Genomic DNA, 23,746 nt, shown 5'->3' on the forward strand with positions numbered 1-23,746 from the left:
CGAATAATTTCTCGGTATGAAATCGATCTGAAGCCATGAACTGAACATGTAATGCAGTGAAGCAGGACCTGAACTTGGGTATGAGGCGACTCACTAAGCATGAAATGGTAGAGTAACCCAATGCAGCAGGAACAGAAGCACCTGTTTCCGCTGGATTTAGTTCAATCCCACGTGAAAGGGAGGCAATAAAGTTAAAGATTAAAACTCCTTTTTAAGCACACACATCTGTCGTCTTTCGTTATAAGCTTCTCTCAATAAGACTCGAAGGGGCAATAGAGCTCAGATTATTTATAGATAAAACTGAGGACACAATATTCTGATGTAGTCAATAACCTCACACACCATGTCACTGAAGGAGCGCAAACATTTTTCACACTAACACATCATGTTCTGTGTCAGACTGACTTACTTAGATTTTTCTTGTAAAAGTCCAAGATAAAAATATGTAGGTCTGTTTTTCCAAGAACGTTCAGTTTCTGTAATAAACACGAAAACTGATTTTAAGTTCTAGTTATATTAGAGAGTAGAGAGTTCATGTTCAGGTCCTTTGGAACTGAAATAAAAGGGTTTAAAATACTCTGCATATTTAAAAAAAAAAAAAAAAAAAGAAAGAAAGAAAGAAAGAAAAAAAGAGGGAATTCTGGTCCCTGCATCTCTTGTTTAGGCTCTTGGCACACACACCTGCCATCAGGAAGATTTCCAAACATGGAAAAGGCTTTTGTGTGTATTTCTTTGAATCATTTTTATAGTCTATTGCTTATTATATATATAATAGTTAATCTATATATATAATATAATATATATAATCTATATATGTATTATATTTTTTAAAAAACAAAAAAGTGGATTTAGTAAATACTCATAAATGTAAACAAATGCATGGAAAACAAGCGGAATTTGACATTTAAAACAGCCCAGGACAGCAAAGTCCTGTTAATGTGACTAACAGGAAAACGAAAATCCGGTGCAATGCCATCGAATTAAAATAACTGTAAAACTCATATATAGTTTGTAAATACCAAATGCAAGTTTGCTTTAAAAAAAAAAAAGAAAAAAAAAGAGAAGTGTCATATTTAAAAAAAATGTCTAAGTATGAACTACAAGAAAATCCGAATAATCCTAATAATGAAATAAAGCATACTATTCACGTGGCACATCCATTTACCCATATATAATCTATATATTTATCCATATATAGTCTATATATTTATCCATATATATAAAAACCATAATAAATGCTTACCAGGGACTTCATTTACTTTAAACAACGGTACAGAAGCGATGCCGCAGGACTGCCTATATGAGTGTATGGACAGTGTGAAGGGAATTACACACATCACTGGACACACAAGATTTACATCAGTGTCTGTCTTGCTGTGGGACTTCAGCAGATTATAATTCAGTAAATGTTTTTACACTTTTGATGTGATAGCTGGAGCTGATTTCCGCGCGCTCTGCCTCTATTGTTTGTCCAGCGCGCACGCGCCACCAGCACACCGAGCCCCGAAATGCCCTGTTTCATATTTATCAAAAATGTCATACCATCTAAAGCGTGACCATCCATCAAGTAGGTACTTTATTCTCCACTTCAGACTGTAGACTAGTGCAAAACCGCTTTCTTCCGAGTTTCCTGGAGCTTCATGATCTCTCAGTGTTCAGATAAACACTGCACTTATCCATCTCCATGAAAACACTCAATACTGCAGAAATCTTAATCAGAATATATGCAGCGTGTTGTAACACGTTCAAGCTTACTTACAGTAGATATAATCCATCAAAACGCATCCATTTGCAGCTAAAATGTGAACTGAAGTGCACGTGTTTGGGACAGTCTTTAAAAAAATCGGATTATTTTGTTCATCATTTACAGGTTATTTTTATAAATGTAAATATAATGCATCTACTGAACACACTGGATCATCTTTGTGGCAGTTAAGTAGCCTATGAGGTGTAGATTATTTTAAGCAATCCTAAAAAAAAAAAAAAGGGGGGGAAAGTAGCCTATAACTGTTGAATCAAAAAAAAAAAAAAAAAAAAAACTATCCCTTATCTACAGGAGGGGGATTTGTCCTGTCCTGTATTCTCAGTTGACCAGAACCTTGAATGTGCTTATTCATCCTTTTTAAATAGACGCTTGAAATTACTATACACAGAATAGCCTACTGAAGCATCGCCCTCTAAAAAATCCTAAATCTTAACTGTGGTTTAAATCCAACTTCAGTATGACATTTGGTAATGAAAGAATCTTGCTGGAGGTGCTGTGTTAGTCCACCTCACTGGCGAGGCTAATCAAGTGATGACTGGCGCTGCAGCTGATCGACATATCAGTTTAGTCCAAAAACAGGTCTCCACACACACACACACACACACACACACACCTGCACTCATACTCCCTCACACTCGGATAGACACGTAAAGCTCTTTCACTTTGCTAGATCGGACATAAACATATCTACATTGGACTACTGAGCACTGAGGCTCACTGTCACCTTCAGTGCAAGTCAGACGGAAATGAGAAACTTTTGCTGTAGCCTGTATGGTGTGGAGTAAACCTTTAAGACGGGTCTTGGGAGTGAAGTATTTGATCAAAATGCACACCAGTTTCAGACAAGACAGTAAAGGAAAGAGAGTCATTTAGTAATAAAGGCCCATTAGCGTTAACTGAGGCCTGAAATAAATTCCCCAAAAGCATCACACCTCGATTTTCATCCTGGAAACACTGTCAGTTAAAGTTACACTGATTCTGGCAAGGCATGGGCTTTAATAAAAATCATTCATACTCACATGCACTATATATAAAATCCAAATTTATATATATATATATATATATATATATATATATATATATATATATATATATATATATATATATATATATATACACACAAAATCAAAGTTTAGGTATAATAGCTAAATTTGAAAATTTGATCTCTCTTAAATAATTCGTTTTAAAATGAAGAAATGCATCATCAGGCATGCTGTATATTGCAGCCAGTGTATAAATGCTCAGCAGAGATTTTCATATTCCGCTGTATTATTTTTACTTCTTGATGTTGGATTTATTTTTCTCATCTCATTAATTCCTCTCACACCTACAGATGTTATTAAGTAAGAGGCCAACCATGCTGATTTTGAGTGTTACTACAAGTTATTCTAATTCATCTTGTAATTGCCGTGTAATAACTATTTCTAAGTGCAGTGTGTTTGTCATGCAGACAGTGTGTCCATGAACACCGACGTTACACATGAAAACTGTGCGGAGCGCGTGACGAGCACACAGGCGGCCGTGGTGAAGGCGTGATTGCGCACTAACCCGGGTCGATATCCAGGCACTGACTGGTGTCTTCTGCGTCTCCCAGCTGTCCGTTGCTTGCGAGGTTTTCCATAGAGAGCTCGAGAGCCTTCTCCTCCCAGCCTCGGAGCTTCCGCTTTTTGTTCGAGCCGATGAGGGCCTCCACTGAGAAGGCGTGCGCTCTGGAGCTCAGCGCGGCGGCTGATCGCCTCCTCTCGCTCATCTCTCCCACGGCAAATCCAGCCGAGACTGAACCTCAACAACGCCTTCCGCAAGCACCGAGCGCAGGGTTGGAGCACACACACACACGCGCACTGCTTGGACAAGTTCAAAAAGTTCTCCAATGCCAAAAATAATCCAAATGAACATCTAATTCGCACGGTTAAAGATCCTGGACACGTGCGAGGCCATTCCTAAAGTGCTTATCGCCTCGCTCCGAGCTGGATTTTGCTCAGATATCGTCTAGTTTCGTGTGGCTCCACTTTCTGTTCCTCTGCCTCTGGGTCTTTCTTTCTCCTCTCTGATTGATACTCGCTTCTGGAGAACTTTTTTTTTTTTTTCGAAGCGTCGAGGGCAACCCTCTAACTCCCTGTCAAACTCTGCTCAGCCAATCACACACGCCGAAGCGCCACGAGCCAAAAGGCGCTGTCCAATGAGAAAGGAGGGCAAAAACACGTCGTCGCGGAGAAGTCGCGTTCAGCTGGGCCGTCGTTCAAAACAAAACGCTGAACAGTGATCTTGCGCAAAAGTTTACTGCAAGAATATGTGGAAAAATAAAGAATTGCTTATAAAATAGTGCTGTCGCTTGTTTGGAGTACTATTCAAATAATGCTGATTATCTGCTATAGGAATATGTCTCATATGTGAGCCGTTTAATAACATCCCACATTAATGTTGCGCTGCCATTTGTTCTGGATAAACCAGGCTACATTTCCCATCTTCTATTTATTAGGGGGAAACAATCAGCAGTCTAGAAACAGATTCATTAGTATAAATGTACAGGACATACGACGCTACATTCTGACTAATAATTAATGCGGTTATTATTTTAGGATCGGTTTATCCGCTACGGTTTTACTTACTGATTTTACTCGATAAATATCAGTCGACTTTTATTTCTCAGTGCAAATCGACTTTCACACAGAATTCCCTTCTAATTCTTACAACAAGTACAACCATGGCATTAAGCTGCTCAGATATTTCCACAGTAAATTGTGAGGTTAAATCTGATTTTTAAAAAAAAAAAAAAAAAAAAAGCAATATAAATCAATAGGCTATGTAGCAGCAGGAACAAAACTATAACTCTTACATCTCAGGTTTAATTCGTAGGACTAATTAAAATGTACGAAAAAAATTGGTGTAAATAAAACAGTAGGCAAGAAGTTTCAGCATGAAGTGTTAATTATTAAATGCGCGTTTAGATGTCCACATAACCTCCTGTAATAACCAGCCAGTGTTTTTCTTTAGAAAACCTCTGCTAATAGAGTCTGTAGATCAGGAAGGGTAACATCCTAAAAATAGACCACTGGATTAAATCGAGCTTCTATATTATTTATTTAAACAGTGAAGTAGGCATTTCCTAATTAGCTCCTGTACCAAACAGGCGAACAGGCTGAAACACTGAACTGATTTCTTAGCAAAATGTTTATAGTCCTTATAATAAAATCTATAATGCGGTCACATGCGCGCATTGCTTTAGCATCGCTCCTACTGGCAAACATGAGACTTCTTTCGATTTTAAAATTAAACATCGAGTTAAAGCAACACAGCACTTGATCAAGAAGAAGTCAAGATAAAACGCATGAAATAATAATAATAATAATAATAATAATAATAATAATAGGAACAACAACGACAACAACAACAACAACAATAATAATAATAATAATAATAATAATAATAATAATAATAATAATAAATGTTGGATGTGTTATATTTTATATAGGCTATTCATTCTGTACACAAAACTGTTTCGATCTATATTGTGAAAAATAATATTCGTTACACTGTTTAAATATATTTTTCGTTGCGGTTGGAAATTGTAGGCTTATGGAGTGCTTATGGAGGAGCTTTTGCGCATTATGGTTTCTAACGCGTTCATTTGGCCAAAATTCATTGTTTGGAGCATGTTTACCAGCCAACCCTGAGACTGTACAGGGCAAAACGGGCAGTGTGAGAAAGACAGGCGCAAGCCACTTCCCCAAAGCTAGACAATCCTAAATCCAGGAAAAACACTGACTATAAGAAATATAAAGAAACGATACAGTCTAATGAAAGTGAGATGTTTTTGTGTTGCAATGCTGAGTGCAGCTTTTACAGTGCCCCCTGTCGTGCCAGCCAGTCAGAGGACCTAATGCTCTGTCTGTGTGTGTGTGTGTGTGTGTGTGTGTGTTTTACAGAGGAGACTCAGCACACACACTGCAGAATCACACAGCTAAATACTCAGGGTTGCACTTATTTTTAATAATGCTCGCACTTCCTTACCTGAGCAAATCTCATGGAGATCCGGATAAAGCTGGACTAAAGTGAAGGGTTAGCATGCAATAAAACAAAGTCGAACTTAATCCACGACTTCACAGGGAACAATCAAACAGACGCACGAATATTATCACGTAATAAACCCGCAAAAGGCGCGAGAACTGCGCACACCGTGATTTAATAGGCCTCAAGACTGGAAAAGTCTAGACATCTCAGAAACAAAACGATATGTTCTTGCTGTTATAACATATGTAATAAAAATGCAGATTAACTTCCTAACCTTAAATCATATTAACTGGGCACATTTTATTGCATGGGTATAGTCGGATCCTTGAGAGCAACAAGCTCTTTTCAGCGACTGCAGGACGTTTGTACAGCACTTCACTACCTGCAGATATCGCAGAGTGCAACGGGGATGTGGCGCTGAGCAGCAGGCTGAGGTTTGATTCACTGCACGGGACATGGGAGCAGAGCACAGGCTAATTAATCCCCAAGTAAGATTTCCGCACCACACCTGCACCGCTGTGCCGACACACACACACACACACACACACACACACACACACACACGCACGCACGCACACGCACGCGCACACTTTTTATTTATGGCTGCTATTTCATTCACCATTTTTAATATATTAGTCAGAATATATAGCACACTTAAGAATAACATTTACTTAAACGTCCTTTAAATATAGGCGGTTCTTTCCGCACAAGTATTCATAGCGCAGACTTAAGATGCAAACTTCATCTGACTTCTCTCACCACAAGAGGGAAAATGAACCACAGGATAAGGGCGTTAGAACTGATTTACAGTCATGTCTATTGTTAAATTAGAACTGTTGAAACCTTATGCAGATCACCTGTTACTGAGATTTACACTCAGGCACAATTAAAAGTGGTGTTGTTATAAACGTTTTTTATATAAATCTGTTTCTCCATAACGAGAATATGAGGCTGATACTTAAAGACTATCTTAGTGCTTAAGGAAAAAATATCTGGAAGCATCTGCCCAAAGCTGATGTAGCTTCTATTTTTGCTTCACGAGTTTGAACCCTCTTCCAAGACCAAGTAAGTCTACATACCTACATGGAAAAATGACAAGAACTGTCCAGCTTGAAATTTATTTGCACTAGAGTGAAGAAAAAGTCTGAAGATGTGCCAATGAAGCAGAAAGGATAAGAATATTATCCTTACCACAGGTAAGGCCAAGTCATTCCACCAGTGTGTGTACAGTCTGTTCAGTGTCACCTGTTCTTAAACAGATGTACTTACAGATACATATTGTGGACTTACTAAACTTCCATTTCCTTCTGTGTGATATAAGACATTGCAATGTTTATGTATGGAGAGCTATGTATCTTATTTATGAACATGTACACAAAAGAGGAGCATGAACCAAAATAAATAGAAAAATCAAACATAAAAGTACAAAATATACATTGTACTTTTTAATAATATGAATGTACAAAATAATGACAACACTCAAACATTATAGCAATTTATCACCTATAAAATCTCAGTCGTGCTGTACTGTATATCCACCTGCAACAGATTGTGTCATCTAATGATTAGGAAAAGCCCACTCGTTTCCTGACCTCCTGCATCACTGGGGCAGCCAGACTGCGGGCTTTCTCAGCTCCCTTGGCTAACACACTCTCCAGGTGGCTCCTGTCAGCCTTCAGTCTCTGGATCTCCTGCCTGATGGGCTCTAGTCTCTGCACCACAGCTTCTGCCACCACAGTCTTGTACTTGCCAGTGTCCAGCCCTTTGGCTAAGCTGACCACGTCCTCCACAGTCTGGCCTGAGACGGAAGCGTGGATGGACACCAGATTGGCTACACCTGGCCGGCCCACGGGGTCAAAGGTCACCTCGGATGTGAAATCAGTCACAGCTCGGCGGATTTTAAATACTATGTCGTCAGGGGTGTCAGTAAGGAATATGGTGGCTAACGTCTGTGGATCTGACTTAGACATCTTAGAGGAGGGATCTCTTAAAGATTTCACCTTCCGTGTAGAACCTGACAGGGAAAAGAGCAAAGATCAAATCAATGCTAAAATGTAGCACTGGATACACAACATTCTATTCTGAAGTAAACTTCACAGGACACACATGAGTAATGATGTACAAATTCAGTATTACACAGGGAAGGTTAATTTTTAAATAAAATGGTCTTCAGGATGAAACAATTGTTTTGTATTAGCCTCTTCCTCACCCTAGTGGTGCCATGACACAGATGAAACATGATTGCTGGTATTTTGATATAGTATCTAATAAATAGCATGTTCAGCGGTTCTCTGCTTCGGTACTGGCACTGACATATAGGTCCAGTTTAGGACACAGAATGAAACCAGAGACTTTTATACCAAGTAATAAATAAACAAAAAGAAGAGCACTGTTCCAGACCAAGTTCCCATCATTACGCCATCAAAATTAGGTGGAGAAATCACCGATCTATTATCGCTCTGTTATGCTGAAAGAAGAGGAAGGAGAAAGTCCTTTAATCAAAGTGTCATGGCATGCATGATTGGTTTCATATTGTGTTCTTATGATGCAGATAATTGGAGAGCTTAAAAGGATCTCCAAGAAGAGCTTGTCCTGCTGCTATTTTAACGTAGCCATCTGACTGACCAAGTAAAAGGATACGTTTCCCCGTGTACGGCTGATTGACTGTGCATGCGTGCATGTGCATACACAGATGCAACACACACTGCTCAAGTCACTGAGAGAAACACTAAGCACGCATTTTATTAGTGCTGACTGCATAAGTTCATGTTCACGGAGTCAGCGAGTGATTAGTCTTAAATGTCTTCTGTTCTGCTTTTAAGTACATTTCAGACCATAGCTCTGACCTTATAAGGGGAAAAACTGGTTAGTGAGGACAAAGTAAAGAATTTTACTAAAAAAAAAAAAAAAAACTTAGTCACTTACTTAGTAGTGCACGAGGCTCAGGAAAGAGCTCTCCATAATTGTTGTTGAAGATACGGGCTAGGTCCTGGGCTAATTCTAAATGTTGGATCTGATCCTCCCCTACCGGTACATGTGTAGATCTGCACAAACCATTAATAGTGAAAATCATAATCAACCAACAGCACTATTTACACAGTGGGCAGCAAATACAACAGGTCTTACTTGTAGAGTAATATGTCTGCAGCCTGCAACACTGGGTAGGTATACAGACCTACACTTCCTTCACCCTTCTGCTTACTCTTCATCTAAGAGGAGAGAGGAGCAGCGAGAGAGAGGGAGGGAGGGAGAGAGAGAGAGAGGGAGAGAGAGAAGTAATAGTAATCCATGTGGATAAAAATACACAGATGAATAAAATGGAAAGGCAACGATGTTCATCTGTACAACAATCTCCCTCTCTTTCACACGTTAACACATGCAGGCTGCATTCATAGGCCGTTTTCCGCCACGTTTAACATGCACTCAGCTGTTGAGTAAACAGCAAGGCCTTTTCCCTGCAGTGATGAGAGGCTGCTGCCTGAGCATTCCTACACACACACACACACACACACACACACACACACAATATACACACTACATACACACTATATAAAACTGAGCTGTGCTTCAGGAAAGCCAGACACCTCTCCACCCCTGCCAGGTGCAGAGACACGGTACAGCAGGCTCTTATGATAGACGTGATCTTCATCTAGCCTTTCATTGTTTGACTTAGAAAAGAAATATAAATGAGCATTTTAAATACAAATAATTTTCTGCTGAACATGTAGAATCATTACCTTCCACTGAGGTAGGTGGCGTAAGCGAGGCATGCTGGTCAGGCAGCCCAGGATCCAGGAGAGCTCAGCATGCTCAGAAACCTGCACAGGACAAAACATATTTCTTTCAATAATAACCAATATGCTTTTACATCCATAATGCTTTCATCAGAGCACATAGTGAAATCAATCTTGTGATCGACATACAGACACACATGCACGCATATACAGAGAGAGACATTCACACAGACATACGGGCAAACAGACAGATACACACTCAAACAGATACACACACAGACAGGCACACATACAGACAGATACATACACAGATTGGTGCACCCACATACAAACAGAGACACACACAGACACAGCACACACAGACGCAGCACACCTCCCAACAGGACCCCAGTAATAAGCCTCTCTCTCCCTCATCTGGTCTAATAACACTAATGCCATTAATTGAGCCCATCCTCTGGGGCTTAAAGAACACGGACACTTAAAAAGGTCTTTGCCTCATGCTAAAACCATGTGAGAGAACTCTCATGCAGGGCTTTTGGCAGTGTATGTCCTGCCAAAAACTCCAGTTGAGAGAGGAAGAAAAGAGGCACTAAACTCTTCGGCTTCAGAGAATTAAAGTTTATGGGTGCTGGCGACGTGGCCGCCATCTCCCTCGATTACAAAAGGATTCTAAAGACCCTGATGTAAGCCATGGCAGAAGTGAACATTAAGAGCAATTTTACACCACGATGTGAAGTATTTGTTTTAGCCAAGCTAATACATGTGAGAAAGTGTGAGAGGGGAATGACGGAAGAAAATGAAACAACTCCATTTACAAATACAAAACAGCAGACGGTAAAATGGTTACTGTCTGTATATAACTCAGTACTCTGCAACACAGTTACATAACTTGCTAAAGAAAGAGTTAGCAACTCTCCAGAGTGCAAAAGATAAATATTGATTATTGTTCATCCATATCAAGATTCAATTGAGATCAGAGGTTGGATTTTATATACACTTAGATTTATGAACCAGTTTCTCTAACTCCAAACTGACAGAAATATTCACATAAATCTCACTCTCTGGTGTGTGGATATTATTCCCGTAAAAGGGGGTGTAACCTCACTACACACACACACACACACACACACACACACACACACACACACACTTTAGATCCGACTGATTTCAGATTGTCACCATTTTTTCAATGAAGTCAAGTGTTTTCTTTGGACAGCACTTTTATTTTTACATGTGGAACAGTCCTGTGCTAGTGTGTTCAATGGGAGGTCTTTAGCCCTGCCAAGATATGTGGCATGAAGTTAAACTGGAATAAAAACAGAAGTGTGGGAGAGTGTGTGTGTGCGCATGTGTGCGTGTGCACGTGTGTGTGTATAAGAACACCACGCAGACAGAACACATCCCTACTCATCCACTCACAGTGTCTGTCAACTTCTACTGTGTCTCATAAGCACACACACATACACGTGTCAGGTATCTGGAAGCAAGAACTGCCCAAGCTCATCCTTGAAATAAGGTTAGACGAAGAGTTTTAAAAACTGAGCTGCTGAGTTGCTGCGTACTGTAAGTCTATTATTATCGTCTCTGCTTACTTCATGTGGCTTTCTTTGAAGTAAATGATGGAAATGGTTTTGAACATTTTCACTGACTAGAGAATTTGTTGAGCCCACAGTTAAGATAGGCATCAGTTTAGCAAAATAAGCATTGAAACAAACCTCAATTAAATAAACATTTACTGATGGCAAGGATTCTCGCTGACTCTTGATTGGTGACCATGATAAATGAATCTAAGGCCATTTCTTGGATGACGGCATGCCATTTATCATTTTCTTGTTGAGTTAAATATAAATAAGTAATAAAAACAACCGAAACCATCTAGATGTGGAGTGAAGATGGTTTATTCCTCATGTACTGACATCAGTGCTGTTGATTTTCTTTAACAATAAAATATTGAAATCTCATTTGAAAAAAACGTGTTCGTCTCTTATTATAGTATCACGAAAACCTACTGTGTTGTACGGAAAGATGTGTGTGACTGACCACAGACTGCTGGAAAAGGATAGAGCGTGTGGGGTCAATGCCACAGGCCAGCAGGCTGGCTGCCATGTCCAGGATGTTGTTCTGTAGTAACTCTGGGTTCTGAGGCTGGGTGATGGAGTGCAGATCAACGATGCTGTACAACACTGAGCTGTAGTCATTCTGCAAGGCCACCCAGCTCTCCAGAGCACCGAGGTAGTTTCCCAGGTGAGGAATCCCAGTGGGCTGGATTCCTGAGAACACACGCCCTCCATGGAGGACCTACAGAGAGTGAGAGAGAGAGAGAGAGAGAGAGAGAGAGAGGGGTGTAAGGGTAGATATGAGCCAATAAAACAACACTGTGGTTAAGAGATATCAATTACAGGCACAAGAGAGAATAGTCCTGACATACAGATACAGATGATACAGAAATGAAAATGACAAAAGATACATTAGAAAAATATACTGGGGGAGAACTGACAAAAGATGAGAATATAAGAAAATGAAAAGAGAGGAGGTGAATGAGGAGGCACCTGCACCAACCCTGGATTGTTAGCTTGGGAAATACAGGGAATTCTGTGCAATGGTTTAGGGCTGTTATCAGAATGATAAATCTAAAGCATGTCTCACACTCAGACTATGTCCCACTGGTGAAGGAACAGCAGAGCAGATGCAGTCCCTGGCCAATGAAAACACTCCATCTCTAGCCAATGAGAGTGTTTTAAGAGCCGTGCGTTTAAGGACTAACATTCACAGAAGCGATGCAACAAAAGAAATCTACAAAAAGAAACAGGACTGGAGATTATACATTGTACAGCTAATTAGGAAACTTGACTGACTTTATTGATTTTAAAAGACACTATAGACTGGGAATGGGCTTCCTCCTTTTCCTCTTTTTCAAAGGAAGAGAGTGGCAGCTTCCAACTAATGGATCTCTTGGTAAATATCGTTCTGCGTGAGCCAGGCTGCAGTCAGGTCTGGCACTGCTTACTGAGAGAATGCCAGGCTAAGCAGCTTGATCCCATGTAGTCGTGGCACTTTGCCCATCCCACAGCACAGTGAGCTGAGGTGAAGAGGGCACAGGGACAAGGAGAGGGCACAGGCAATTGTAGACTTACCAGAGACTTACTACAAGATGGGTACCTAGTAGTGCTGGATGACGTAATGATAACGATATGGATCATAATATACAACATGATGCACTTTTCTGAGCATCAAGTGTCATTTATAAATCCAGTGTGGTTCAATGTAACCAGTGACTCATTGGGTTTTAAAATCCATTTTGATTTACTGCATGAAATAATTATTTTTTGTAAATTCATTCATCTTCACTAACTGCTTTATCCTGATCATGGTCGCGGTAGATCCTTAGCCTATTTCTGGATCACTGGACATCAGGTGGGAGAATTCACTCTGGATGGGACACCGGTTCATCGCATGCCACCACACACACACACACACACACACACACACACACACACTCTCATTCACAACTGGGGCAATCTAGCATTGCCAGTCCACCTACAAGCATATATTTGGACAGTTGGAAGAAACAGACGAACCTAGAGGAAACCCACACAGACAACATGGAAAATGCCGCCTGCACAGACAGTAACCCCAGCTCAGGACTGACTCGGGGTGCCTGGAGCTGTGAGGTGGCAACATTACCCACTGCACCAACATGCTACCAATGCTTTTGGTAAATGCTGTATAAAATATGTATCTTAATATGTATGGTGTGCTGTGATGATGTGAGAAACGTTTGCCATATCGCTTACCCAAAATGCCTAGCCAACCTACTTTACCAAATTTTGAAACAATTCAAATATATGTTAAATTCAACAATATGTAAGATAATCAAACTTAAATTCCATTCTTTTCATGATAACATGAGCTCATTCTATGTCAAGTTCCCCCTTTCATATTACATTTCTGAGAGTGTGGGACTGTATATAACCATACCAGCATAGCTTCAAGACTTTGCATTAAATGTTATGGCCTGTTGAAAGTCTGATATGACCACCTGACCCGAGGTTATTCTGGCTCACGGCTAGTCTCCATCTCCCAGTATATGACAACTAATGCAGAGTTATTAACCAGCTGACCTGAAGAAAGGAAAAGCTTACCAATACTATAGTTAAGTGAGCAGTGACTGCGCAGTGGCCTGGATGCAGAGGGCCTCTCGGAGGTGTCAGGAGTGATTTTAGGGCATACAGTCTGAGTCTGGATAATGTGTGTTCTCACCTCGCTCTGACAAACCAATTGCATGTTTCCCTTTCCCCTTCAGGCAGCTATTACCCTCTCAGACATGGTAATGTGTCATTTGAGACAATCATGCATGAGCTGAAACAAGGCTAACCCCAACTACCGAAGGAATAATCATACTATCAGACCTCAAATCTACCAACACCTAGACATGTCTGAACTTTGTGCAAAGGGCAAAAGTCTGATTCCTTTACTAAAACCTTAGCACTGCTATACGAAAAATTGGTAACAATTAGGTTAAAGCTTCACATGCCTCAACAGCAGAGTCTCTGTGATGCTGAATGCCAAATCTGCAGGGGGTTAAAACGTATTCCTAACAAGCCTGTGTCTCTCATTATTTATATCACTGACCCGTCTAAGAACTTGGGAGAACTTGCCAGGTGCTATTTCTCCGATGGGGAAATGTTCAGAGGTGTTCACACTGAGAGTGGACCAGATGCAGATGGAAACTCGCATTCCCCTGAAACATGCTCTTTCCTTTTTTCACACTTTTTTTTCTTTTATAAGCTCATTAACACTAATGGTGCTCTTTCTGAGTCCTCAGGCTTCATCAGACAGGTGTGGTGCACACTATTCCTGTACATTCACCTCAGAGTGTCATAGCTCATTATAACTACTACTGAAAAACTCAAAGGAGAAGCTGTGAAACAGGTAAAATACTGTCCATAAATAAATCAGAAACACACAGGACAACATGCCCATTTTCAGGCACTGCAACCGGAAAACCAAATATGGACCATCATCTCAGTGTTTTGTCATCCCATCTGCCTGGAGGAGTACAACGACTGGCTCAATTATTCTTTCTCGGTCTCCATCTATCGAGATAGCCATCAACTCTACAGGTTTCAATAGCCATCCACTTTCCATTGCCTCCACATCTTTCTGCTAGTTCTGACTGAATGAGTCACTTCCTTTCCCTCAGTTTGTTCCTGATGACACATGGCAGGTTTATAGTTGTAACTTTGTGTGTTCTCTCCTCGTATTTTACATAGAAAGGCGTGATGCTGCTGTACCGGTGCAGGTGATGAAAGTTTTCTCCACCAGCTTCTAGCATATGGTGTATGCATTAACCTGTACTGTGTTTAAGTGTGTGACACCAACAGATCCGAAAGCTTGAAAAGTACAGGTTTTTAAGCTTGTGCAACTTATTGAAATATCTTGCCTGTGCATGAGAGAATGTGCATATGTACATTCAAGCTGTATGTACACTTGCCTACTGCAGAGAGATCTCACAGAGGTCAGAGAAAGTTAGTTTACAATCAAACTTCCAGCCTGCATTTCCAATAAAAAAGAAATCCAGAGGACACTGTAGTGTTTCAGTTTCATCCATAATGCATGGCTCATTTCCACACAGTGAAGACGCTGGAAACATTAGCAACAGGGATGGAAAACCAGCGTCAGATCCACCACTATGCAAACAGCATTAGCTCCAAAAACAGCTCCTCAGAATGCTAAAGACTGGATTTGCTAGTTAGGAAAAAACTATTGGACACTATAATTTATTGTACTTTCGAAAGTAAGTAACACTTATGGCAAAACATGATTCTGTTTCCTTTGCTCTTGTGTAAGTTCACCAACAGACTGAAACATTTTTAAAGTTTTCATATTAGAACAAAGATTAATCTTAGGTCCTCAATGATACAACAAGTTTTTGGTATGGGTTGTTGCATGTGTGTGTAAATATATGTTACATAAAATGTTATATAAAAGAGATATATAAAAGAGAAGCTCATTTTTTGTCTTATTAAACTTCAAAAGACAGAAAGAAAGACAGAAAGAAAATGAAACAACTTTATAGCTGTTATAATGCAAGTTATAAGCTGACTTGTTATGTGGACGTTACACAGCATTAAATGTAACAAACAGATAAAAAAAATGTAATTTATTAATAAATAAGTAAATTGTTAGCATTGGCAAATGGCTGTGGTATAAGAGGAATAAAACACCTCAGGACATGGACATTCTGTTGTGTTTTATTGCTTACTTATATGTCAAGGGCTGGGGTTAGGTTTATGAAAGAGTGCAAACAATCAAAATACTTGGTGTAAACCAAATAAAAAAATTTAAAAAAAAAAAATGATGTACCATGGTTGGTCAATATAGATCACCTGGTGTGCACTTCAGCATCCTGACAAAACCGTTTACTACATGCTAATTCTGTAAGTTCCCACCTTTGCAAAGGATTCTCAGTTTATCTAGAAGAGTAGGCAGTCCATTTAGAGCCAAGAGAGACTGGGAAGAAAGGCACTACTCACACTGCTTCTACAATTCGTCTGTCCCCTAGCAAGCCGAAAAACACACAGAACCCACTGTTAGTGTGTTTGAGTGAAGCCCTACACACCCTATTAAAACAGGCATCATGCTGAAAAACACGGCCACTCCTGCAGCCTCACTCCCACACCCTCTCACCCGACCCTGCTGGACTAGCCTACTACCAAATCCCTGCTTTAGTGAAATACTGAGCATGAGAGAAATTTTAGTGGTCCTACTGCTGCTTTTAAAGTGTGATACAGTGGGGCACTGTGTGTTTTCTCTGCATTGAAACACACTCAGCTTGAAGCAAAGTGCGAATGACCTAAAATAAAAACAGAGCGAGCAGAATGAAAGGGATCTGGGGGGAAAAAAGAGATGCAGAGAAAGCAGCTGATGAACAAGCAGGCGAACGAAAGAGAGAGAGACGAGGTATTTTAGGGGAAGGAGGGCAGTGTTCACAAGGTGGCGGGGGGTGGGGAGTGGGAGACGGAACGTTTGATTAAATCTGTGGTTGACATTTCGGACAGGTGAGATTGATGAGGTTCCTCTGTGCTTCACACTGTGCAGAGAGTGCAGGAAGAAGAACAGAAACGTGCAGTGTGGAGAGCCAGGGCCAGGGGCCCTCTCGCACCGTGGGGTCCCCAACCTGATTAATGGCGTTGAAGTCCCTTCAAAAACAGCGCTTGCAGGAGAAAGGGCTGCGCCGCTCTCCAAAAATAACCAGGCCGGGACAGCTGCACCACTACGCTCTGCTGCTTGACAAGCCCATGGGGCCAGAGGCCTAAAGCAGAGTCAGAGCCGTTTAGCACCACTGACTTTTATTACTATACCATCCACACACTGCTGATCATCTTACAATAGCCACTAAATAGATTATTATTATTGTAAAGACTTATTATTACGACACAAGTATTTGTATAGAAGTAAAAATCACCCTGTAATCACCCTTGAGCAAAAGGCAATAAAAACACAGACATACAGTAGTAGCATAATAATACAAAAACTACAGGTTTTGCCCATCACCATAAAATATTTTGCCATCGAATAAAATGCCAATTGCCTTTTTTAACTTTGAGGGAAAAGACTGAGGTGTTACCCAACTAATGACACATTAGCCACATAAAACCTGCAGCTAAGCAGAAATAACCTACACACACCTCATAAATTAATCAATATATAATTATGGTAATACTCAGGTGTAGCTCTGGCCAACATCCTATTCTCCCCCTCACCGTCTTGCGCCATTGCTCACGCTGTCTAATTTCCTCCAGTACAAGCAGCAAATGTTGACTTGAGTGCAACCCAAAAGTGTGATACCAGATAGTCTCCTGGTACAATTTAATTAAAAACGTCAGATTTCCTGAAAGTGCAAGTCTACATGGAGGATGACGCAAGACACTACCAAGACTCCAGTGGAATTCAGAGCCAAAACACAATGACTGAATTATCTGGAAAGAAATAATAGGTCTACAAAATCTAAGGATGCCTTTAAGGCTGCATTCATTCTTCAATGTGATGAACCTAATAATAACAATGCAGAGTGAATTAAAGTGCTTAAGTGACATGTAAAAACAAATTATTCTATAAATTATATAATTCATTTAATCAGGCCTGCTTGATGTACGGTTCTCTTCCTCTTGTTCTTTCTCCTGCGTTCTGCTGAGAGCTGCGTTAATGGTTTTAACTGACATGAGAGTGAGTGCGTCTGGAGCTTATGGAGAATTAGGATCTGTTTCCTCTGTGTAAAGGCACAGGGCTGACATGACTGATATCAGCCATTAAGACCACAGGCGATTAAGAGCTGCACAGGGAACACTATGTTTTATCACACAGTCAGAGATCTCAGCCCACAGAGGCCCATTGCCATGCAATACAACACGCACAAGGCCAAGCTGAACAATTTCAAATATTCACTTAGTACAAAAAAAAAAAGTGAAAATTACTTGAGACCATGTAAATGGAGTATTAAACCCATCATCTATAGACCATTACAGACAACTCAATAATGTACAACATGACTTTTCTTTAAACAAAACTTTGATATTCAAAACTAAACTGCAGCGGAATGTGAGAGAATGACAAGTTTAATATTGACTTTAAAAATGAAATGAAGTTATTAAAAAAAGTTAAGAAAATCTTTGAGAAATTCTGTCTGTTGTAAATGCAGTAAGGTTATGTAAGCTTAAATCAAAACCCATGTCAGTAATTTTTTTTTTCTACAAATGTTTACTTACCATCTGAGATTTTATTAGGTTAAGTTTCCAGTTCCAGACATTCTGAACATGGAGCATATAGTTCACCTCAATATTAGTCTACCATGGTTAAAATGTCTTTTCATAAACTTGCCCTGCCAAGAATACACTCAATGTTTTGACGCACATAACACCTTGGGGCATTGTGAATGTCCGCGTTTGTGTTCAGTCGCCCACATTTGGAGAAAATTAAAACAAACGAAAACACCTCATTTCTGATGTTGTTGCTGTTAATGAAGGGGTGATGTGTTGGTTTTGAGGGCTTACTATTACTTGCCACTAGATCTGTGTAGCGTTCACCCCCTGCCGTCACGGCACACACCTCTCCAGCATCCCTAGTGACATGCTGCCTAACAAAACACAGACGGGTTGGCGGTCAGCACACATTCCATCACACCGAGTGCGCAGCAGCCATCAAGTAACTCAGCTCGTCAATCATGTACAGAGACAGGCCTGAGCTACAAAGGTGCACTTCAAACACTCCAGAGCACACTTACGGCTCTGTAATTAGGCCATTGTTGTACTTAATCTCAGCTGCAACTGAAACAAGTGACTAGGGTTAACACTGCATTAAAATACACAGGTGGACTCAGTTCAAGGACGTGCGAGGCATTTTAATAGGTGAAAATAAGCCCAAAAGTCTCAATTAATTTCTTTCTTCTGATAACAGGTTCAAGCCAATCTGCTTCTATATTCAGCACTCACAATAATTCTTTGTTTAAAACTAAGTATGGCACAAAGGAAAAATTTGAGTTCCCCAAATACTCGACTTGATGTCAAATATTGATACGAGCCTACTGTATTCCGAATACATTCATATCTTTTAAAAGCTGCCTGAAACCTGAAACACATACACTCACTGGCCACTATATTAGGGACCCCTATGTTATACCTACATGTATATTTACTGGCCACTTTATAGTCAGGTAATTATTGACTGCCCTCCTGTTCAACAGTCTGACTGCAACCCTCTGCCACAACAGCAAAAGAGGCACAGTGTTCACTTACAGTTGTGCAGAAGAATCTTAAACAGTATCACTCTGACATTTTTCATTTTTAATTTAAATCACCATAGCATTAATTAATCCCATTATTGCTATACACTATATGGCATAAAGTTTGTGGACACTTGACCATCACACCCTTATGTGGTTCTTCCCCAAGCTGTTGCCACAAAGTTGGAAACACAGAATTGTATAGGATGTGCTTCTATGCTGCAACATTACAATTTCCAGCATGTTCCAGCATGACAATGCCCCTGTGCACAAACTGAGGTCTATGGTTTGGCAAGGCTGGTGTGGAAGAACTTGAGTGACCTGCACAGAGCCCTAACCTCAACCCCACTGATCACCTATGGGATGAATTGGAACCCCCACTGCGCCCCAGACCTCCTCACCCGACATCAGCGCCTGACCTCACTAATCCCCTTATGGCTGAATGAGCACAAATCCCCACAGCCATCCTAAAAAAATCTAGTGGAAAGACTTCCCAGCAAAGGGGGGACCAAATCTGGAATGAGATGTCCAAAAAGATGTCCGCATATGGGTGTGATGGTCAGGTGTCCATACATTTTTGGCCACATAGTGTATCACAAAGCTAAAATTGCATCCAAAAATAATATCCACTTTGCCGTGTTCACACAACCATAAAAGGATCATCCAGGTGAAAATATTTATTTGGTGTGACAACCCTTTTCTTATTTTTTTTTAAATTAGTAGTCTCAGGTGCAGTTTGTGCAGTTTTATAAGGAAATTAGCTGGTAAGATATACCGAGCATCTTGGAGAATCTGCCACAATTCTTCTGGAGATATTGTAGCATGTGCTTCTTTTTTTTTGCATGCAAAACCCAGCAGCTGTCATTATGTTTTCTGTGTGAAAAGCGATCTGTATTGTAATGTTACATTCTTTAGTAACATACAAACACTTTTCTGTAACATTTAATTTTTTCTTAAATGTTACAGACTTTACATTTTGTAAAAGTTTACTAAAGTATACATTTTGTAAAATGTAATGTTTGGAAATATAAAATGCTTTTGTACTGACTCAATAATACAGAAGTCATAAAATAAACATCAATAACTAAATTTGTACTTTAAAACAAAAATAGGGTGCCTCAAATATTTGCGCGGTACTGTATTTCAAACAGGAAGGAAGCTATTGAGGAAAAACTATTTCAGTCATTTGACCTTGCTGTGACCTTGACTCGGTTTGGATTATTCCAAAATCTAATCAATTCATCTGCTGGTTACAGTGATATTTCAAAACAAATCCTACAAACATTCAACCACTCATTCCTGAGATGCTGCACTGAGAATCTTGGACAGATGCATGAACAGATCTCTGCAGCCAGACCTTCTCTATCTGTTTCTCTGCATAATTTAAAAGCTTTTCTACTGGTGCTGTAGACAACCATTGTAACTGTCAACACAGTGGCTTACATTAGTAAACTAAAATAATCACCAGAAACAGCAGTCCTGTGGTCAGAAAGACACTGATAAAAGGCCAGAGGACAATTCATACACTGTGCATGGAAAAAATGAGCAATAGTTTCTAATTGTGCGTAAATACACACAATTTAAAAAAAAAAAAAAAAAGCCTGATACACATGTACCAGCACCACTACCATTTCAGTGTCACTGCTATACTGAGAAAGATCCATCACTAAAATGACGCCTGGACAGCGGTGGTCCTGTGGTGGTCCCAAAGGATGAAAATTTGTGCACAGAAGGAGATGGGCTACAGTCTACCTACAAAGTGCACTATACTGTATGTAATAACCCATTCAGTGGCCACTAATAATAAAATATATTAAAGACACATAGAATTTCTCATTATGGGCAAAATGCGTGTGCAATTCTCACAGTAATTGTGACAGCTATATACTATAACTATAACAAGGAGAAAATATAGTTTACTAAAGAATATATGCGCAGCAGCAAGGCTTTTCCACCACACTTAGGAGAAAGAGGTTAGCCTAAAAAAAAAAGGCGCTAATAAGGCTTTAGTAAGTCCATTACAGAAATAATTCTTTCTGCTAAAGGCCATTTTACACTAATTACAATAATAATTGCTGCATAATATTGTACAAATACTGTATGCTGATTGAATTTATAAAGCTCGACATGACAGGGTTGATGTTTGCTTGATGTTGATATTAATTTAAAGCACATTTTCATTTATGTAGCCCACATGACATTGAATTTGTATTAAATATTATTTACATTTTACTTATAATATGTAATAATAATCTGAAATAACTACACAAGAGGACACATTAGTCTGTATATGAGCTCTAGTTCTTTAGCTTTTAGTCCTTGTCTAGGCAACACAACAGAAACCCTCACAGAATTTGTAATGGTTTTAATGGTTATAATAGGAATTGTAATGGTTATAATGGAAACTCTAATGGTCCCTGTGAGTCTCTATTGGTAATTTCTTGCCTTCTATTGGTGGCATGTTATGTCTAGTGGATACCATTAAGGACCAGTAATGGTTTTAATGGATAGCTGATGGTTTGTGATGGTATTTTTAGTGGAAACCATTAGCATTTCTGTGATGGTTTCTATTGTTTTTTTTTTTCCCATCAGGGAATTTACTGAAGACATTAGTGGAACAAAAAGATAATATAATAACTTGCTGAATATCAACTACCTCTATAAGCAAGAAGTCAAACAGCATACTGTATCATTGCACTGACACTGACATGTGTGACTTTGCCAGAAGCTCCTACCTACAAACTTCACTACATGCTCTGATCTAATGTGTTCACCAAAACCCTGCTTTACAGTATCTCATGTGCTGTGACACCTCCGGCTGATCTGCACAGAAACTCCTGCAAAGAAGCATCGCTTGGTTTTTATTCTTATGAAGATCAAAACAGCATTTACATCAGACTTGCTTAATGTTTCAATGTAAATCATTAGCCTTGCTATGTTTTTGACTGAAAAAGCGGATTAATCCAACTATTTTACAACACATTCGATAAGAACCACAATAAATATTTAAGATGGTGCATCTCAAAGTCAGAAAAGAAGTCTGGGCTTTCTGAGTATTTCGGAGTTATATCATGCACAAATTCACCCTGTCAGTTTATTTAATGTGTTAAGTAAAAACCGACACTACAGATACATATAAAATTGGGTTAAAATTAATTCATACCTTCACTTCGGACGCCTTTTGGGTGCAAAATGTTCTTGTTTTAAGAGTGCTCCTTTGAATGAAAGCTAAAAGGCATTTCATGTTTCTACTCGTAGAGACCGCCATCTTGAATTCACACGCAACGGCTTGTACGGTGTCCCATAAGGTCCATTCGGTCCTAAAGCAAACTTCTGACAACACTCATTACACTACTCCATCAACAAGGGAGGCAGTCTAACATGTTTCATGTTCAAATATGTGTACAATATGTGTACAAAATTAACTTGAATTGAATGTGAATAATGAAGATGAATGAATGAACGAATATCTTTCAAAAAACAAATGAAAATGTCAGTATTTGTATGCAGACAGACTACATAACCTACATTCATACAGTAATTTCAATACACCCCTATTCAGTCACCTAATGAATTTGCCCAACATTTGGCTATAAAAGACTGGCATTGCATACCTGCTTTGCAATCCATCACTCAACTGTCCTCTCACTCTGCCATACTGGATTATCCACAGGCCTGGCTAATCTTACATCTTGCTGAGTTCAGATTCTTTATTATTCCTTCAGTCACATCTGCTGTTAATTTCTCCCACCTTTACATCTGGTTGTATTTGTATAATTCCATATTCAGGATCATCTCCTCCGGCAGTCAGCATTCTGTCTCATGAAACATTGATATGTGTATGTAGATATAGCAGAGGAAATGTCTGTGCTGTGTAGTGTCTCTTACCCTCCTGCCCTCATTCAGACTTACAATCTCTAGGTTCTGTTTCCTGGCCACCCAGTAGATATTTTTCACTTTGCACCTCCATTATGAAGCTCTTTCTATCAAATAGTACATAATGTTTATCTTTTCTTCACTTGTCCTTTGCTTTAAAAGATGGTTTAATTTAATTCCAGCCTCTTCTCACATTCCCCACTACCCTAATTCCTGGAAAAGACTTTTTCTACAGTGGTTGGCTGAGGCATTTTTTTAATCAATGTTCCATCAGGAATACTGTGAAGAATTTAAAATATGAAATAGTTTTGATTTGCTTAATAAGTTTCTTTGTCACTGCATAATTCCATATGTGTTGTTTCATAATATTAATGTCTACATTATTATACTAAAATAGTGAAAAATACAAAAACAAATGCTTTTTTTCCCTTAATAATCAAACAATGCTCTAGCTATTAGTTAAATCAACCAATCAAACAATGCTCTAGCTCTAGTCTTTATCTGTAAATGTAGTATATTATGTTTTTTTTTTTGTTTGTTTGTTTGATTTTGCAGGTTCTTGGCAAAAGGAGCCTATGC

The 23,746-nt window shown here is 39.5% G+C and overlaps 2 protein-coding genes across 3 annotated transcripts in view; both read right to left on the reverse strand.

The window, feature by feature from the left end:
* Positions 1-3,836, reverse strand: part of tbx15 (T-box transcription factor 15) — a 19,969-nt gene extending 16,133 nt beyond the window's left edge. Inside the window, exon 1 of one of the 2 annotated variants that reach the window (XM_053234402.1) lies at positions 1-732. This exon is cut by the window's left edge and continues 766 nt beyond it. Coding sequence is in view for 1 of the 2 variants with exons in the window: in XM_026948141.3 (XP_026803942.1) it covers positions 3,314-3,515 (202 nt within the window). In the remaining variant the exon portion in view is untranslated. Of the gene's footprint in view, positions 733-3,313 lie in introns of those variants that run through there. The other variant, XM_026948141.3, reaches the window with a different exon arrangement.
* A 3,370-nt stretch (positions 3,837-7,206) lies between these two features.
* wars2 (tryptophanyl tRNA synthetase 2, mitochondrial) lies at positions 7,207-22,596 on the reverse strand. The gene is made up of 6 exons (XM_026912852.3): positions 22,455-22,596; positions 11,551-11,808; positions 9,514-9,594; positions 8,903-8,985; positions 8,702-8,820; positions 7,207-7,790 (listed from the first exon to the last, which is right to left on the reverse strand). Exons 1-6 carry the CDS (start codon positions 22,557-22,559, stop codon positions 7,342-7,344), a joined length of 1,095 nt encoding a protein of 364 aa, XP_026768653.3. The 5' UTR covers positions 22,560-22,596; the 3' UTR covers positions 7,207-7,341.
* Positions 22,597-23,746: the final 1,150 nt, after the last annotated feature.

This window comes from Pangasianodon hypophthalmus, chromosome 5, assembly GCF_027358585.1.
Source record: "Pangasianodon hypophthalmus isolate fPanHyp1 chromosome 5, fPanHyp1.pri, whole genome shotgun sequence".
Taxonomy (NCBI): domain Eukaryota; kingdom Metazoa; phylum Chordata; class Actinopteri; order Siluriformes; family Pangasiidae; genus Pangasianodon; species Pangasianodon hypophthalmus.

What these genes read in the sequence shown, in the direction of transcription:
- wars2 (XM_026912852.3), bottom strand. Translation starts at nt 22,559, where the DNA reads ATGGCGGTCTCTACGAGTAGAAACATGAAATGCCTTTTAGCTTTCATT. An exon ending in AAAAGGCGTCCGAAGTGAAG is followed by an intron (nt 11,809 to 22,454) that starts GTATGAATTAAT and finishes CACTCTCTGTAG; the next exon opens with GTCCTCCATGGAGGGCGTGT. An exon ending in GCCACCTACCTCAGTGGAAG is followed by an intron (nt 8,986 to 9,513) that starts GTAATGATTCTA and finishes CTCTCCTCTTAG; the next exon opens with ATGAAGAGTAAGCAGAAGGG.